The 20,104-nt window shown below is 47.5% G+C and overlaps 1 protein-coding gene across 3 annotated transcripts in view; it reads right to left on the bottom strand.

Moving 5' to 3' along the window:
- The window catches only part of AUH (AU RNA binding methylglutaconyl-CoA hydratase), a 625,046-nt gene that overhangs the window by 12,380 nt on the left and 592,562 nt on the right, over positions 1 to 20,104 (bottom strand). For all 3 annotated transcript variants that reach the window (XM_063913676.1, XM_063913677.1, XM_063913675.1), the window contains one exon: positions 7,803 to 7,853. In XM_063913676.1, the coding sequence (XP_063769746.1) occupies positions 7,803 to 7,853 (51 nt within the window). The remainder of the gene's footprint in view (positions 1 to 7,802; positions 7,854 to 20,104) is intronic.

Raw genomic sequence — 20,104 nt, 5'->3', positions numbered from 1 at the left:
GTGTCGCAAGTGGCCACTGTACTGTACGTGGAATAGCAAAAAATACCGCCTACTGTTTTCCAGGAACGTGTGGACAGTATGCCAAGAGGGGTGTTCGCAGTAATCACTGCACGTGGTGGACCTACAAAGTACTGACGTCAATAAAATCTCTTTGATCTGTTTGCTGTCACTGTAAAAATAGGAATTTAATACCTACTGGTGATTCCTTTGCTCGTAGTCCATAGGGGTACCATGATGTATAGATTGGGTCCATTGGGGCCTGGCACTTTAAGAAATCTTCAGTATGTGCTGTCTCCTCCCATCTATGCCCCTGCTGCAGACTCAGTCTAGGAAAACTGTGCCCGAGGAGACAGACATACTTTGAGAGAAGGAAAATAGACAAGAATAGCGGTGAGGCAACGTACCAACACACAACAATAACAAAGGATAGCAATGCTAACCGGAACAGGGACAGCAACAGCAGACCCAACCAAGAAACTTACAACAACGTAAGCAGGAAACACGAAGCACTGAGGTGGGCACCCAGTATCCCCTACGGACTACGAGAAAAGGAATTACAGGTAGGTATTAAATTCCTATTTTCTCTAACATCCTAGGGGATACTGGGATGGTATTAGTACCATGGGGAAGTACCAAAGCTCCCAGAACGGGTGGGAGAGTGCTGAGACCCCTGCAAAACCGATTGACCGAACTGAAGGTCCTCACCGGCCAAGGTATGGAACTTATAGAACTTCACAAATGTATTTGAACCAGACCAAGTAGCTGCTCGGCACAACTGTAAGGCCGAGACACCACGGCCAGCCACCCAGGAAGAACCCACCGACCAAGTGGAGTGGGCCTGACTAGAACTCAGCAGTGGCAACGCCGCTGAAGAATAAGCCTGTTGGATAGTCATCCTGATCCAATGAGCAATGGACTGCTTGGAAGCAGGACATCCAATCTTGGTAGCGTTGTAAAGGACAAACAGTTAGTCTTTCTGTGAAGAGCTGTCCTCTTGACGTAAATCTTCAAAGCCCGAACCACGTCCAGGGACTTTGGAGCAACCGACGTGTCAGATATCACTGGAACCACTATCGGTTGATTTATGTGAAAAGTCGGCACCACTTTCGGCAAAAAGTGCGGACGAGTCCTGAGCTCCGCCCTATCCTCGTGGAACATCAAATAAGGGCTCTTAAAGGATAAGGCCCCCAATTCCAACACACAACTCACAGAAGCCAATGCCAGCAACATGACAGTCTTCCAAGTCAGATATTTAAATTCCACCCTGTGTAAAATGTTCAAACCAGTACGATTGGAGTAAGGTCAGTACCACATTGAGATCCCACAGAGCCATGGGGGGGACAAAGGGTGGCTGAATGAGAAGGACACCTTTTAAGAACGTCTGTATCTCTGGAATCACAGCCAACTGTTTCTGGAAGAATATGGACATGGCCGATATCTGAACTACAATGGAGCCTAATCGTAGGCCCATATTTACGCCTGCCTGCAAAAAGAGCAGGAGACTGCAAAGTTGAAATTCCACAGTAGAATATTTTCTACCCTCACACCAAGAAACATATCTCTTTCAAAATCGGTGGTAATGCTTTGACGTGTCCACCTTTCGGGCCTGGACTATAGTCGAGACCACCTTGGAAGGAAGTACTTTTCTGGCTAGAATCTCCCTTTCAACTTCCATGCCGTTAAATGTAGCCACAGTAAGTTTGGACAAACGACCCTTGCTGGAGAAGATCTTTTCGAATCGGTAGAGGCCAGGGCTCATCGAGGGACAAGGTTAGGAGGTCCGCATACCAGGCTCGACGAGGCCAATCTGGGGCACTCAGAATTGCTTGAACGCATTCCCTTTTGAGTCTTTTCAGAACTCTGGGAATGAGAGGAATTGGAGGGAAGAGACGTATGAACTGGTGAGTCCACGGTGCCGTCAGAGCGTCCACCGCTGCAGCCTGCGGATCCCTCGTACGGGAACAGTAGCGACGCAGCTTCTTAGTGAGCCGAGAAGCCATCATGTCTATCAGTGGGCAACCCCACCGACGAACCAGCTGTTGAAACACCTAAGGGTGAAGGCTCCATTCCCCTGGATGGAGATTGTGTCTGCTGAGGAAGTCCACTTCCCAGTTGTCCACTCCGGGAATGAACACGGCCGACATGGCCCGTGCATTGTTTTCTGCCCAGAGGAGTATCATGGGCATCTTTTGCATTGCGGCCCTGCTTTTTGTTCTTCCTGTTGATTTATGTATGCGACCGCCGTAGCGTTGTCCGACTGGACCTGTGTGGCCTGATGTTGGAGGAGAGAGACCTGTAGAAGGGCATTGTAAATCACCCTGAGTTCTAGAATGTTTATTGGAAGGGAGGACTCCTGAAGCGACCACCTTCCTGGGAACTGAGCCCCTTGGGTCATAGCACCCCACCAGCGGAGGCTCGCATCCGTTGTCAACAGAATCCAAGACTGGATCCCGAACCATCGACTTTCCACCAGGTGAGAGATCTGCAACTACCATAACAGGGAAATCCTCGCTTTTGGTGAGAGGGAAATCCTCTGGTGCATATGAAGATGAGATCCCGACCATTTGTCCAGCAGATCTAGTTGAAATGGGTGGTCATGAAAATAGGATTTTAATTACCTACCGGTAAATCATTTTCTCGTGGTCCGTAGAGGATGCTGGGGTCCACATTGGCACCATGGGGTATAGACAGGTCCACTAGGAGCCATTGGCACTTTATGAGTTTGAGGGTGTAGGCTGGCTTCTCCCTCTATGCCCATCCTACCAGATCTAGTCTAGAAACTGTGCCCAAGGAGACGGACAACTTCGAGAGAAGGATTTTACAGAGATAGTGGCGAGATTCACACCAGCTCACACACAAGGCAAACCAAGCTAACTAGCTTGAAACATCAGCAACGGCTGAACAAAATTACTTACCAGGTAACAAAACAGTACTTAACCTAGAACTAAGTAGTACTGAACTAAGTAACCACTGCAGGATCATGAAACACTGGGCGGGCGCCCAGCATCCTCTACGGACTACGAGAAAAGGATTTACCGGTAGGTAATTAAAATCCTATTTTCTCTAACGTCCTAGAGGATGCTGGGGTCCACATTAGTACCATGGGGATGTACCAAAGCTCCCAGAATGGGAGGGAGAGCGCGGAGGCTCCTGCAGTACCAATTGACCAAACTTAAGGTCCTCAGAGGCCAAAGTATCGAACTTGTAGAACTTTGCAAATGTGTTCAACCTCGACCAAGTAGCTGCTCGGCAGAGTTGTAAGGCCGAGATACCCCGGGCAGCCGCCCAGGAAGAACCCATCTTACTAGTAGAGTGGTCCTTAACAGACGTAGGACACGGCAAGCCTGCCGTAGAATACGCATGCTGGATAGTGAACCTGATCCAGCGAGAGATCGTCTGCTTAGAAGCAGGACACCCAATTTTTGGGGGATCATACAGGACAAACAGAGAGTCCGATTCATAGATTTTTAGAGCCCTTACAACATCTAAGGACTTTGATGAAATTGAGGAGTCAGTCGCAACTGGCACCACAATAGGTTGGTTGATATGAAATGCCGACACAACCTTCTGAAGAAACTGCTGACGTGTCCGAAGCTCTGCTCTGTCTTCATGGAAGATCAAGTATGGGGTTTTACATGACAAAGCCCCCAACTACGACACACGTCTAGCAGAAGCTAAGGCCAACAAAGTGATAGCCTTCCACATGAGAAACTTGACCTCAACCTCCTGTAGAGGTTCAAACCAGTCCGATTGGAGGAACTGCAACACCACGTTACGATCCCAAGGCGCCATAGGCGGTACAAAGGGAGGTTGGATGTGCAGAACTCCCTTCAAAAAAGTCTGAACCTCAGGGAGGGCAGCCAACTGTTTCTGGAAGAAAATGGATAGGGCCGAAATTTGGACCTTTATGGATCCTAACCTCAGGCCCATATCCACACCTGCTTGCAGGAAGAGGAGAAAACGTCCCATTGAAACTCCACCGCAGGAAACTTCTTGGACTCACACCAAGATACATATTTTTTCCAAATACGATGGTAATGTTTTGACGTTACTCCTTTCCTAGCCTGTATCAGGGTAGGAATAACCTTGTTCGGAATGCCCTTCCGATCTAGTATCTGGCGTTCAACCTCCATGCCATTAAACGTAGCCGTGGTAAGTCTTGATAGGCGAATGGCCCCTGCTGCAGTAGGTCCTCCCGAAGAGGAAGAGGCCTCGGCTCTTCTAGCAGTAGAGCCAGAAGATCTGCATACCAAGTCGAAGCAGGGAGGCTGTTTCCAGCAGCCTCCCTGTGCCTAAACTCTAAATAAAATAATAAAACTAAAAGAACTCCTATGGAGCTCCCCTAGCTGTGACCTGCTCCTCTGGGCACATTTTCTAAACTAGGTCTGGTAGGAGGGGCATAGAGGGAGGAGCCAGCCCACACTCTTAAACTCTTAAAGTGCCAATGGCTCCTAGTGGACCCGTCTATACCCCATGGTACTAATGTGGACCCCAGCATCCTCTAAGACGTAAGAGAAACCTTCCGTACTGAATTGCCTCGTACGAGGCCACCATCTTGCCTAGAAGGCGGATACAAAGGTGCACCGAAATCTTGCAGGGCTTGAATACGGAGCAGACCATAGTATGAATTGTCAAGGCTTTGTCCATAGGGAGGAAAACCTTCTGAGACACAGTGTCCAGTATGATCTCCAGGAACTGAAGTCTTTGTGTCGGTTCCAGGTGCGACTTCTGTAGATTCAGGATCCACCCGTGGTCCGTAAGAAGTCGCGTAGTCAGATTGATGCTTTGCAACAGTCGCTCTCTGGACACCGCTTTTATGAGATCGTCCAAGTAAGGGATGATGTTCACCCCCATCACGTGGAGTTGCAGCATCATCTCTGCCATAACTTTCGAACACCATCTGCCATGGATAGGTCAAAGAGCAAGGCCCGAAACTGGAAGTGGCAGTCCTGCAACGCAAACCTAAGATAAGCCTGATGAGGAAGCCATATCGGGATATGCAAGTATGCATTCTTGATATCCATGGATACCAGGAATTCCCATTCCTCCTGGCTGTAGACCACCACTCTTAGAGATTCCATCTTGAACTTGAATACACGTAGGTACGGGTTCAGAGATTTGAGGTTCAAGATCGGCTATACCGAACTGTCCGGATTCGGTACCACGAATAGGCTTGAATAAAATCCCCTGTTTTGGAACAGAGGAGGGACTGGAACAATAACCTGCGTCTGTAGCAGTTTTCGAATAGCATCCTGCAAGGTAACTCTTGCTACAGGTGAAGCTGTTAAGCCTGACCTGAAGAATCTGTGAGGAGGGAGTGCTTGAAATTCCAACCGGTAACCTTGGGATATTAGGTTTCTTACCCAAGGGTCCCGGGAGGTTCTGCCCAAACCAGGGCGAAATATTCCAGTCGAGCACCCACCTGATAGTCCCCCTGCAGCTGGGGCCAACCGTCACACGGAGGGCTTAGTGGAGGAAGAACCGGATGTCTGGTCCAGGATCCAGCAGCTGCTGCTCTGCAAGATTTTCCACGTGTTCCTCTAGCTAAATTTGAGGCACCCCTGGCCCTACCTCGAAACCTGGCCACATGAAAGGACTGTAAAGAGAGACCGCGGTAAGGTCTTCTAGCTGGAGGAGCTGCAGACGGCAGATAGGTGGACTTACCTGTCGTTGCTTACAAAATCCACTTGTTTAGTTCTTCACCAAACAAGGCATCTCACGTGAAGGGAAGATTTTCAACGCCTTTTTTGGAATCAGCATCCGCTGTCCATGTCACAGCCATAGGGCCCTGTGAGCTGATACTGCCATAGTCGTGGAGCGGGCATTAATGAGGCCTATCTCCTTGATTGCTTCACTCGTGAAGTTAGCAGCATCCTGGATATGTTGTAACATAGGTTAGGATCTCATCCTGAGGCAGAGTGTCAAACACTTCAATTATATTACCAGCCCATTTGACCATGGCCCTTGTGATCCAACCACAGGCAATGGTGGGTCTCTGTGCTACTCCCAGCGTAGTTTAAATTTTACGATCCGCAGGGTCTTTCAGGGAGATAGCACCAGGTACAGGTAGTACAGTTTTTCGTGAGATCCTGGAGACTGAAGTATCCACAATAGGGGGATTTTTCCACACTTTTCTATCCTCAGGAGGAAAGGGGAAAGGGGAAAGAGGTTAGCAACCGCTCAGGGGTTGGAAACTTTTTGTCAGGTTTAACCTACGTCTCCTTAAAAAGAGTGTTTAATTCCTTCATCAGGTTCTGCCTCCTTATCTGGGATATTGAGGACTTCCCTAATAGAATATATTAGGGCTTCTACACCCTGAGACAGAGTAATGTCACCTTTATCCCCATCTACTTCTCCCTCTTTCAAATCTGGCATGTCAGTGTCAGATTGGAGAACCTGAGGGATTGTGCGTTTCTGTGAAACCAACATGGGAGGCACAGAAGCCGGACTGTGGTCAGAAGTATAAACTAAAAAATTATCCACAGATTTTATAAGCATTTGTCTTTCCTGTCTGGCAGTAGTCAATTCAGAATTAATATTAGCTATCATTCCTTTAAAAGAATCCAACCATGCTGGTTCGTGGGTGCTGCTTCTCTGAGATGGTGGAGTGCACGGAGTACACTCAGAGATCACCCTGGAGAAGGGGAAAACTTTGTGCTACATGAGAGACATACAGCCTTTTTGCAAGACATGTTTGTACAGCAGAACACACACACAACAGTAGTGAAATAACACAGTATTAGTGATATAACACAACCCCAAACAGTCTGTATGGAGTGACACAGAGAGGGATAAAACCAGCACACTATGCCTGAACAGCTACAGCAAAGTCTAGCCGGGCATAAACTAGAGCCTTAGATAAGGGAACTAGTTTCACTTTCAATATATATATTGCTCCCCTCTTTCTACAACCCCCTTGGTACCAGTACAAGGTGTTTTCAGAGGGTCCTTGGAAGAGCAGCGCTTCCCTGCATGCAACCAGGAGTCTGATGCAGCAGGAAATGGTGCCTTCTGAGCCGCTGGTCCCGCTCTCTGGGAAGCCCCGCCCCCTCAATGGCGCACAGTCTCTGCAAGATATTTATACTGGCTTTCATTATGTTTGCAACGGGGTTAAAACCCCTTTACTGCACCAGCGCCAGTCTGTGGATATGCAGCGGGCACCGCAGCCTGCAGCGCTGTGTGCCCGCCGCACCCTTATTTCTCCATAATAACCGGGGACCCGTTACTGGGACCCCGGTTTCTGTACTCACTGGAGTGCGTGCACACCCTGGTGGTAATGTGAAACAACACCTCAGGAGCTTTGTCCTGTCAGCAGGGATACGGACCATTAATCCTGCAAGAGGATGGTTCGGACCCCCCCACCTAAGTCCCACAACGCAGGCAGACTGGTGCCAGCCAGTGCTACCTGAAAATAACAAACTAAAATAAAGTTTTGAAGAAAAACTTTCTGGCGTTCCAGAGAATGCACCCGACTCCTTGGGAACATTTTTCTAAACTGAGTCTGCACGAGGGGCATAGAGGGGTGGAGCCAGCACACACTGATGATTTCTTAAATTGCCAGACTCCAGTGGACCTAATCTATACCCCATGGTACGAATACCATCCCGGATAAATCACTTTTGTCTACAAAGTGTATAAAAACGTATACAAATTCCATGTAAAACTGACACTGATACAGAAAACACCCTCCAACAAGCAACATCATGGCTGCAGTATTGCTCAAGCCACTTGATAATATTCAAGCACAGTCACTCTTGGCCACACTTCATAACTAACAGTAGTTAAGACAATCAAAAACTTACTTCAATGCCTTGGTTGATTGCTAATTTAGCCATTCTCATTGCAATTGGTCCCTAGGAATTAAGCAAAATAATTAAATGTATTATTTATCAGAAAAAAACAGCTACTGTACTACTTCAGAAACACAAATATCAAGTTTAAGTGTGAATGTGTTCATATATATATATATATATATATATATCTATCCGCAAAAAAATAAAAGCAGCGGCACTCTGGAAATAATACTATAAACATATTTATTAAAGCATGATATATTATTTACCTTGCTTTAATTAACCTGAATAGTTCTAACATTTTTGCAGAGTGTTGCTGATTTTTCTTTTAATTTAGAATTCTTTTCTTCTTGCAGCTGAACCTAAATTAATTGAAGAAATGTGTCAATTATACCCCTTTCAGACTAGCAAAAATTTCCTGAGTTATTGGACGTGCAACCCGGGATTTTGCTGGATTTAGTCTGAAAGGGTCCTAAAGCAATATCCCGGGTCAAGCGTCCAGACATTTCATCCCAGGTCACGACCTGGGTTGAAGCCGGAATCGACCCGGGATGCATGCAGTGTGAACGGGTAAGTCGGATTAAAGTGATCCGGCACCCGTTCTCTGCATAGGGGTAGGCAGCACTTGGAGATGATCATCTCCAAGTGCCGCCTCCTGTAGCGTCAGCGGTGACATCACCTACCTGGCTGGGTCCGGCTGCAAGTCTTAAAGGGATCTCAAGCCGGGTCGTACCCGGGAAGCACCTGTGTACACATTCTCGGGTGCGACCCAGCTATGTAAGTCTGAAAGGGGTATTATTTGGACTACTATATATCTTTACAGCACCTGTCAGACAGTAAAATAAATCATACTTAGAACAAAACATACAGGACTGATGGAGTAGATACAGATATAAAAACAAGGGTACAGACGGCAAGCAGTTACGTGACTGGCGGAAACCAACGCCGGAATCCAACCCCTTACAGTCCCGACTAACAGGGATTATTCCCACTTGTGGGTGTCCACGGCACACATAGAGTGGGAATATAACATGTGGCAATCGCAGCGAGCCCGCAAGGGTCTTCGGCCCTTCCTCCCCGCCGAGCATCTGCAAGCCGGGATTCCGACGTCAGTATGGTGACCACCAGTCACGCATACTCAACCTGTACAGAGTGTCCTGCTTATGAGAGCTTATATTGACGAGTTTTCAAGACCCTTATACACATATGGATCCCACCTTTTGCCGGTTCAACAGATACCAGCTTCATTAGTCAAAATCAGGAATAATTTATTTTCTTAACTATTTTATTAAAGAATGGCAACTTTATTAGATACACCTGGACTCCTGCTCATTAATGTAAATATCTATTCTGCCAAACATGTGGCAGCAACTCAATGCATAAAAGTATGCAGATGTGGTCAAAAGGCCCAGTTGTCATTCAGATCATGAATTGCATTGTTAATAATGTAAGCAACCTTGACATTTTTCTTAAAAATCTCACAGGCAAATAACATACTGTAGATGAATAAAAACAGAGGGAAGAGAGGAATGAAACTAATCTGTTTTGTATACATTTTATTCTTTGCCATAGCATAAACTATTATTTTCAGTTTAATGTAACAGCAAAGAAACAACAGCAATACCTTAAGGTACCCCTGGGTTGGATTTACTATAAGTTGTGAGACTGATATAAAGAAACCTGAATTCAACAGGCTAACTTTGAATTCCCCAAGATATGGTGGAGAATGCCACGAGTTATGCAGCACTACGGGTGACACTGTACAGGTGGGAGACATTGACGGTAAAATCTTACAGTATCCTCTCTATTTAATATTGTATAACTCAATTCCTTTATTTTAAAGCATATGGGATTTTCTTGCATAACGATAACATGTCTCTCTTCTGTTAGGTTAGATCATGATTAGGTGCACAATCACAGATGCAGGGTGAGGTTACTTTATGCATAGTTTAGGCTCCTACTCTCTTTCCCAGACTCTCCTGGTTATACCCTCTCTTTAAACTGTAAGCCAGAGGTTCCCAAATGTGGTCCTCAAGGCACCCCAACAGTCCAGGATTTAGGTATAGCCATGGCTCAGCACAGATGGTTAAATCAAATTGACTTAGGTGCTAATTAAGTCACCTGTGGCCAAGTGTGGATACATTTAAAACCTGGACCATTGGGGTTCCTTGAGTACCGCGTTTGGGAACCTCTGATGTAAGCCCTCAAGGGCAGGGCCCTCTTCTCTACTCTTAGTATTTGCCATGCCTCCAATCTACCACCACATTTCTGATCTTGTGTGTTGTCAAAAAGGTTTAATACCCATTGTGATCAATATACTACATATTCTAAGCCCACCCTTAAGTTTTGAAAGGTGAAAGCCTCCTCCATTGTGAACTGGGGGAAAAGACAGCTTATCAAATATAGGATGTGAGAGTTAACAAGTTATGAGAACGTGTTTTGTGTCTTCAGTTTGTAAAACCATTTTAAAGTTGCGCCAAATAGTGAGTATAGAATATAGATATATATAAATAAATATCTAAATATAGATTGTGCATCCAAAGCCCAGGATATATGTTTGACAAGACAAATGCCATGTTTAAAATATGTAAATGACCATGGTAAAGCACAGGCCCAACTGAACAGGAGCAGAGTCCAAATACGTAATTGATCTTACTGACTTCTACTTTTTTGGGGGGATAGAGGGCGTAACAGCATGACATCTAAGGATGTAATCAATCCCTGTATAAGTATTGTGAGTTATTAAGCAACGGGCGTAGCCTCGGCCTGTGGAGTTAAAAGTATTTCAAACCATTGGCCAATTGACATAAATTTATATGTAATGTTCGTATTTATACATTTGACAAAGTACAAAACTGTCTTTTTGGTAGACTAGCCAACAACGGTGTACAATACTATAATGAGGTCCTCCCATGAAAGTAACAAACCCTCTTAAAAATGGAGATCATAGTATGGACGTATATTCATTCAGCAAATGCATGAGAACACAATGGGTATCTTACTTGATTTTACCTTTTTAAATTTATCAAGTTTATCAGAGGTTCCCAAACTGGGTACTCAAGGCACCCTAATAGTCCAGGCTTTCTTAAAACCTGCGGCGGGATGTAATGGAGTCCGGGATTGCCGGAGGTGCGGGATGCCGGTCGATTGCTGACATTTTTTTAAAAGGGGCAAACACAAGGCATGGTGTTTGCAACTTTAAAAAAAGTCAGAGATCGGCCAACATCGCGCACCTCATGGGATCTTGGACTCCATTATAACCTGGACTGTTAGGATGCCTTAAGGACCGAGTTTGGGAATGACTGCTTTACAGTACTGCTCCTACTCAGATACAATATGGGAAATCTGTAGTTAAAGAGTATATGGCCGGTATCCAATTAGCTTTGGTAATTTTTCGCAGCTAATGGATTCAGCCGGGGCTATCCAATTAGGCCTGAAATGCAGCACTTACCTCAGGCGCAGAAAGTATAATCGGTGATAAGCAGCCGTCGGAGCCTTGATAAAAATAGGATTTTAATTACCTACCAGTAAATCCTTTTCTCGTAGTCTGTAGAGGATACTGGGTTTCCATTTAGTACCATGGGGTATAGACGGGTCCACTAGGAGCCATTGGCACTTTAAGGGTGAGATTCAAATTATATATCACGCCCAATTTCCTTTCTAAAATGAACTCTGTTATCGCGTACTGAATGACCAAACTGAAGGTCCTCTGAGGCCAAAGTATCGAACTTGTAGAACTTAGCAAACGTGTTCGAACCAGACCAAGTAGCCGCTCGGCAGAGCTTTAAAGCCGAGACACCCCGGGTAGCCACCCAGGAAGAACGCACTGACCTAGTAGAGTGGGCCTGTACAGATTTTGGAACCGGCAAACCTGCTGTGGAATAAGCATGCTGGATAGTGAGCCTGATCCAGTGTGCAATTGTCTGCTTTGAAGCAGGACACCCAATTTTCTTGGGATCATAGATAACGAACAGCGAGTCAGATTTCCTGTGACGAGCTGTCCTTTTTACGTATATCTTCAAAGCCCTCACAACATCCAAAGACTTTGAAGTAGCGGAAGTGTCGGTGATAACCGGAACCATAATAGGTTGGTTGATTTGAAACGCAGACACCACTTTCGGAAGAAATTGCTGACGAGTTCTGAGTTCAGCTCTGTCTTCATGGAAAATGAAATAGGGGCTCTTGTGAGACAAAGCCCCCAGCTCTGACACATGTCTTGCTGAAGCTAAGGCCAACAGTGTGACGGTCTTTCATGTAAGATATTTTACGTCCACCTCCTGTAATGGTTCAAACCAGTCCGATTGGAGGAACTGCAGCACCAAATTGAGATCCCAAGGTGCCGTGGGAGGCACAAAGGGAGGTTGGATGCGCAGAACACCTTTCAAAAACGTCTGGACCTCAGGGAGAGAAGCCAATTGTTTCTGAAAGAAAATGGACAAGGCCGAAATCTGGACCTTTATGGAGGGCCAGACGTAGGCCCACATCCACACCTGCCTGCAGATAAAAGCAGGGAACGTCCCAGGTGAAATTCCTCCGCAGAATAAGTTCTGCTCTCACACCAAGAGACGTATTTCTTCCAAATACGGTGGTAATGTTTAGACGTTACCCCCATCCTGGCTTGGATCATAGTCGGGATAACTTTTTTAGGGATCCCTCTTCTAGCTAGAATCAGCCGTTCAACTTCCATGCCGTCAAACGTAGCCGCGGTAAGTCTTGATAGACGAACGGGCCCTGTTGCAGAAGATCCTCGCTAAGAGGTAGAGGCCACGGATCTTCGAGGGTCAGAGTACCAGGCCCTTCTTGGCCAGTCCGGAGCAAGGAGTATTGCTTGAACCTTTTCCCTTTTTATTCTTTTGAGAATTCATGGGATCAGAGGAGGTGGAGGAAACACGTACACCATCAGATAGACCCATGGAGTCGTCAGAGCGTCTACCGTCACTGCCTGTGGGTCTCTCGACCTGGAACAATACCGCTTGAGCTTCTTGTTGAGACAAGAGGCCATCATGTCGATTTGTGGATATCCTCACCAACGTGTTAAGCACCTGAACACTTCCAGGTGAAGGCCCCACTCCCCCGGGTACAGGTTGTGTCTGCTGAGGAAGTCTGCTTCCCAGTTGTCTACTCCCGAAATGAAGACAGCTGACAACGCCACAACTTTTTTGTTCTGCCCAGAGGAGAATTCTTGACACCTCTGACATCGCTGCTCTGCTTTTTGTTCCGCCCTGTCGGTTTATGTACATCACACTGTCTGACTGGACCTGAATGGCCCAATTGTGAAGAAGATATGAGGCCTGCAGAAAGGCGTTGTATATGGCCCTGAGTTCCAGAATGTTGATTGGAAGGCCGACTTCCCGACTTGGCCATCTTCTTTGAAACTGCACCCCCTGGGTGACTGTTCCCCAATTTCAGAGGCTTGCGTCCGTGGCTAACAGGATCCAATTCTGAATCCCGAACCTCGACGAGGTGAGAAATCTGTAGCCACCACAGAAGGGAGATCCTGGCTTTTGGCGACAGACGGATCCACTGGTACATGTTAAGATGCGATCCGGACCATTTGTCCAACAGATCAAGCTGGAAGGGTCTTGCATGAAACCTTCCATATTGAAGTGCCTCGTAAGAGGCCACCATTTCTCCCAGAAGGCGAATGCATAGATGCACCAATATCCAGGTTGGTTCAGGACATCCTGAAACATCGACTGGATTACCAATGCCTTTTCCAACGGAAGGAACACTTTCTGCGTCTCCGTCTCCAGTATCATTCCTAGAAATGGAAGCCTCCGTGTTGGCTCTAGGTGAGATTTCGGACGATTCAGAATCCACCCGTGATCCTGGAGAAGTTTGGTTGAGAGGCCAATGCTGTCCAGCAACCTCTCCCTGGACGGCGCCTTTATCAGAAGATCGTCCAGGTACGGAATTATGTTCACTCCCTGTTTGCGAAGGAGAAACAGCATCTCTGCCATCACTTTGGTGAATACCCTCGGTGCCGTAGAGAGACTAAATGGCAGGGCCTGGAACTGGTAGTGACAGTCCTGCAGTGCAAACCGTAGATAAGCTTGATGAGGCGGCCAGATCGGAGTGTGAAGGCACGCATCCCTAATATCCAGAGACACAAGGCATTCCCCTTCCTCCAGACCTGAGATCACCGCTCTCAGAGACTCCATCTTGAACTTGAACACTCTTAAGAATGGATTCAAGGACTTGAGGTTCAGAATTGGTCGCATCGAACCGTCCGGTTTCGGTACTGCAAACAAGTTGGAATAGTACCCCTTGTTGTGCAGATGAGGTGGAACTGAAAAAATGACTTGAGTCTGTACAAGTTTTTGTATGGCCTGCTGTAAAGTAATACATGTCTCTTGTGAAGCTGGTATGCCTGATTTGAAGAATCTGAGGTGGGAGGTCTTGGAACTCCAGTCTGTAGCCCTGGGAAATAAGATCTATGACCCAGGTATCCCGGCACGAACTTGACCAGATGTGACTGAAGAATTTTAGTCGGGCTCCACCTGCCAGCCCTCTAGGCATCGCGGTCCACCAACATGCTGAAGGCTTTGAGGAAGCAGAGCCTGAGCTCCGTTCCTGAGCACCTGCAGTTGTTATTTTGCGTGGTTTACCTCTTTCACCGAGACGTAGAAGCACCTCTGGATTTTCCCTTAAACTTGGCTGTCCGAAAGGACTGTAAATTTGAAGCCGAGTAAGCTTTCCTGGTTGGGGGAGCTGCGGAAGGAAGATACGTAGACTTACCCGCAGTAGCTTTGGAGATCCATTTGTCTAGTTCGTCTCCAAACAAGGCCTCTCTTTGTGAATGGCAGACCTTTTACGCCTTTCCTGGAGTCCGCATCAGCAGTCCACTGGCGTAGCCACAAGCCCCTACGTGCTCAGACTGCCATAGCGGTGGTCCGCGCATTTAGCAAGCCAATCTCTTTTATGGCTTCCACCATAAAGTTCGCAGAGTCCTGTATATGCTGCAGAAGTAAAACAACATCCCCCCTAGACAAGGAATCTAACCCCTCAATTAGATTACCGGACCATTTAGCAATGGCTTTTGTGATCCACATACATGCAATAGTGGGTCTTTGGGCCACCCCAGCAGCTGTGTACAATGATTTGAGTGTAGTCTCAATTTTACGATCAGCCATATCTTTTAGGGAGGCTGCACCAGGGACAGGCAATACAATTTTTAACGTGACAGCCTAGAGACTGATGTGTCCACTATCTGTGGATTTTCCCATTTTTTCCTATCCTGTAGAGGAAAAGATGAGAACAACCTTTTAGGGGTTTGAAATTTCTTATCAGGATTAACCCACGGTTCTTCAAATAGGGTATTCAATTCCTTTGGTGCAGGAAAAGTGACTGAGGACTTCTTTTTTACATTCAAATTAGATTTCTCACACTCCTCTGACACCTTATCTGGAATTTGCAGAACATCTCTGATAGACTCAAATCCACTTCACCCTCCTCCATGTCTGACCCATCAGCGTCAGAGTCAGATTGCAGGATATGGGCTAGAGATCCAGTGTCGGAACTGTGGGAGGCAGTGGAGTCTACTGCCGCCGGGCTCCTGACCTCAAGGGGGCACTTCTCCTCCACTGTCTCCCACTGCTACTTTTTTTTTAATGTAAATCATTCTTGCAGACGGAGGGGGCCGGAGTGGATTGGTCCAGCGGGACACCATGCGAGTCCCTGCTAGGCCGATCCCATGCAAACATCCGCGGGCCGGCTGACGCTTGCTGCTGGCCTCCATGCTTCCGGGTTTGTGTTCCAGCAGCTGGAACACAACACAGAGGCTATTACCTGCTCCATCTAACTGCCACTTCCGGGTGCCGTTAGCCAGGAGCAGTGTGTGCGGCTGCTGGGCTCGAGCTGTGTGTTAGTAGAAACGATGTGACATGCACACCTGTTTCCATTGCCATTTGCTGTGTAGGGGCCGTTGTGGCCGGACAGAGCTGCCAGGGTGGTCAGAGGTGAAGCTGCTCGATCACCAGCGTCAGGTAACTCACTGTCTTGGGACATCTGCACACTCACTGACATCTGATCTGTGCGGCCACAGTCAAGCAAGGTTGTGTGCAACCCACTGCCTATTCATCTCCCCCTCCTGCAGCTTGTGCTGTTAACTGTTTGTTTACTGCCATTCCTATAGCCAGGGCCCAGGGTGGGAGCACAGGAACTGATACTGTATGTGGTGGGAGTCGTCATCCCTAAGGATTGTGTCAGTGCCCCTGATTTATTTATGTAACACATGACATCAGACCCCCTGCATGCTCTGCATACACACACACAGTAGGTAAACATAAGGCTGCTGTAGCTGGGCCTGGCACTGCAGGGGTTATTTCCCCCTTCATCTGCTTCAGACAGTGTGCTGGGAGATAAGGATCGTCTGACGATGGAAGACGATCTGATTGGATAGCATGGAGGCAGGTGGAAGGTGTACTATGCCTTGCTGAACACTGTCTGCAAGTGCAGCAGGAAAGGTCCCATCCAGGGAGGTAAGAGGACACAGAGAGGGAGGGCAGGGGGTACGGTAAAAAGGATCACTATAGCATACATGCCTTCATGGGCAATTAATAGCAATTACATTGGCAGCATCCATTTTTACTAGTAATTATTGGCTGCAATTATTTTATTTTTTATTTTGTTATTGATGACCAATACAATTGCTCATTACATTGGCAATATGTAATCAAGGGGGTAATTCAGACCTGATCGTAGATGTGCGAAAAAACACACATCTACGATCATTTTCTCTGACATGCGGAAGGACACCAAGCACAGGGCAAGTCCACCCCGCATGCCGGGTCCTGCCACCCCCCCTCCCCCGCACGCAGACATGCGAAAGCATCGCACGGCGGTGATGCTTTTGCATGGTTTGAGTAGTCCTCTGCATATGCAGCCTGCAAAGGCAGACAGCTACCCACGTGTTTTGGGCCGCTGCGTGTGCGTTGACGCCACGTTCCCGCCCTCCTCCAGGTCTTAAACTGCTTTCTGTAGGTGTACTATAAAGGTATGCTGGTGTCTATTTTATTGTAATGACTGACTTGGAGTGCGTCCACTTTGTATGTGTATCTATATTACTACTGGGAAAGGTACCTGAGCACGCTACTACCGTTCACCCTGAGTGCCGGATAGTTACATATGGTATGTGTGTGTATATGTAGGGGGGCACCAACATTTATCATGGCCCCGGGCGACTGGGACGAACTTACGCCACTGTAGAGATCGCTTTTGCGGACAAATGGGAGGGGATTGAGACACTGGTTTGGGGACTGAGGTGGTCACTCCGAGTTGATCGTAGCCAGCAACTTTTTGCTGCTGCTGCGATCAACTAGTCCACGTCTATGGGGGAGTGTATTTTGGCTTAGCAGGGCTGCGATCGCTTGTGCAGCCCTGCTAAGCCAAAAATAATTCAAGCAAAACTAGACTAGCCCTGGACATACTTACCCTGTGCGATGGATCCAGCGATGCTGGAGCCGGCTTTAACGTCGCTCCTCCGCCCTCCGTTCTGCTGGACATGCCTGCGTTATACTCACCACTCCCTGAAAACGGCTCCAAACGGTCCGGATCCGCCCTGGCGCGCCTCCGTCCTGTCACTTTTCTTTGCGGTCCGACCTGCAACCGCTTTCTTCTTTAGACGCGACGTAACCCGGCGACAGAGCAATGTCACGCACGTGCACAGCGGCCGCCGTGCATGCGCTTTCCGCGCCCGTTCGCACCGCAGCGATAAACTGCTGCGTGCGAATGGGTTGGAATGACCCCCTGAGTCTCTATTCATAAACTCATCCACAGTCTGTCTTAAGTATTGTGTCTCTTTCACATTGCGGGATAGCTTTGTAGAAATATTTGAGATCATTCCCTTAATGGAATTAACCAAATCCGGTTCAGCCCCACTATTCTGGGAAGGTGCATTGCCCTGAGTACCCAGTAGTGAGCCCCCTGGTGAAGAGGAACACTCCGCTGTACAAGAAACACACTTTTTGCCTGACATAATGTAAATGTGACAGCACACACACACACAGGAAAAGGTTTAGCACAATTAACCCACAAAGAGCCCTTCAGGGAGACATGGAGTTATTTGGAGCCAGCCCCCACCGCGCCCTTAACGTTAATGCCAAGCTTAGCCGGGTCGCAGACTAAGTACCCTGATAGGGGACTTAGGGGGTCATTCCAAGTTGATCGCTCGCTAGCTAGTTTTAGCAGCCGTGCATACGCTATGCCGCCGCCCACTGGGGAGTGTATTTTAGCTTAGCAGAAGTGCGAACGCATGTGCAGCCGAGCTCTACAAAAACAGTTTGTGCAGTTTCTGAGTAGCTCTGAACCTACTCAGCGCTTGCGATCACTTCAGCCTATTCGTGTCCGGATTTGACGTCATACACCAGCCCAGCGAACGCCCAGCCATGCTTGCATTTTTTCAGACACGCCTGCGTTTTTGCAAACACTCCCTGAAAACGGTCAGTTGACACCCAGTAACGCCCACTTCCTGTCAATCTCCTTGCGGCTTTGTACCCATATGTCGCGCGTGCGCATTGCGGGGCATGCGCAGAAATGGCATTTTTAACCTGATCGCTGTGCTGCAAAAATCGGCAGCGAGCGATCAACTCGGAATGACCCCCTTAGTACACTAATAATCGCTCCCACCCTGCTATGACCCCCTGGTACTGCTGAGGTAATCTGTAGTCTCTCCGGAGGAGCTGCGCATCCCTGTCAGTCAGCGTCTGTGTCCACTGCAGAGGGAAAATGGCGCTTGTGAGCTGCTGTATCCACTCATAGCGAAGGCCCCGCCCCTTCAATGGCGCGCGGTCTTCCCGCTTTTTTTATACTGGCTGAGGTAATCTGGTGCTTTTAAAGCTGTTTTTGCCAGTGTAGGAACTGTGTACAGAGACGCAGCTGTGTACTGTGTCTGGAGACGCATTCCATCCCGGTTAGAAGCTGTGCGTCTCCATACCCTCATGCCGCCATAATGGCCAGTGACCCGCTAGTCGGGACGCCGGCTTAGTACTCACCACTCTTCTTTCTTTTGGCTCTGTTAGGCGTGGCGGCGTGCTATGGGAATGTACGCTCGCCGTGGTGGGGCTTGCAAATAGTTCCCTCAGGAGCTCAGTGTCCTGTCAGTGGGGAACGGGACCATTAACCCTTCAAGAGGTTGGGCCGTTCCCCACCCCAAGTCCCACGAAGCAGGCAGGCTGGTGCCAACCAGCCCTGCCTGAAAATAACAAACATATAAAATAAATGCAGAAAACTCTTCAGGAGCTTCCATAAGCGTGACCAGCTCCGCCAGCCCACACTATCAAATTCTTAAAATGCCCATGGCTCGTAGTGGACCCGTCTATACCCCATGGTACTAAATGGAACCCCAGTATCCTCTAGGACGTAAGAGAAATATGGGATCAGGAACTTATCCTAGATCCTATGTATTATCGCACGATCGCGGGTCTTTTCGGGCTATAAAAGCGGCCTACAATTGGTTAGCACGATAACGACCATCAGGCTGTTCTCATTGGCCTAAAAAGGATCGCACATAACTAGATACCACCCTATGTTGTGAATGTCTTCTGAAGTGGGTTACCATGGAACTTGTGTCTTAACAAAATACCAAACCACATAATCTCTTGAAAATAAAGAAAAATATGCTTAATAGACCGTAAGGGAAGAATTGTTGTCATGACAACTGTACTAGTCTGGCTAAAACATGGAAGCAGTAAATCATTCTACTCACTGGGTAACCACATTAAATATTAAGACTATTAAACCCTTCCTATGACTCAATTTCGGAATAAAATGCAAAAAATAGGCTCACGGGACCTGGCGCGCCGGGAAAGACTGTTTGGTGCAAGTGCAGCAATGATATATGGCAACACATCTGTAAAGTAGGCTTTTTGGTTAAGATTTAGAAATGTACCCCACAATCCCTATCCTTTTTCTGCTCCTAATTTATGCTTCTTTTGTTTGGTTTTTCTCAAACTTGGTCCTCAGGACCCCGAACAGTTCACGTTTTCCAGGTCATCTAGCAAGTGCACAGGTGTATTCATTACTCACTCACTGACAAATTTTAAAAGATCCACAGGTGGAGCTAATTATTTCACTTGTGATTCTGTGAGGAGATCTGGGAAACATGAACTGTTTGGGGTCCTGAGGACCGCGTTTGAGAACCTATGGTTTTTGCTTGTAAATGCGCGTCGACCCGGATCTGGCTTATGTCTGAAAGGGTCTTCCCGGATTGAAAGTCCTGGGTCCGCGACCCTGCTTGCTGCAGGGTTTTTCCCAGGACTTGCAACCTGGGTAGGCGACACAGATTAGGTCTCAAAGGAGAGACCCGGGTCTTG

The sequence above is a fragment of the Pseudophryne corroboree genome, chromosome 1 (genome assembly GCF_028390025.1).
Source record: "Pseudophryne corroboree isolate aPseCor3 chromosome 1, aPseCor3.hap2, whole genome shotgun sequence".
NCBI classification, from domain to species: Eukaryota; Metazoa; Chordata; class Amphibia; order Anura; family Myobatrachidae; genus Pseudophryne; species Pseudophryne corroboree.
The sequence above is the reverse complement of the archived record's forward strand: the minus strand, read 5'-3'. Positions and strand labels throughout refer to the sequence as shown.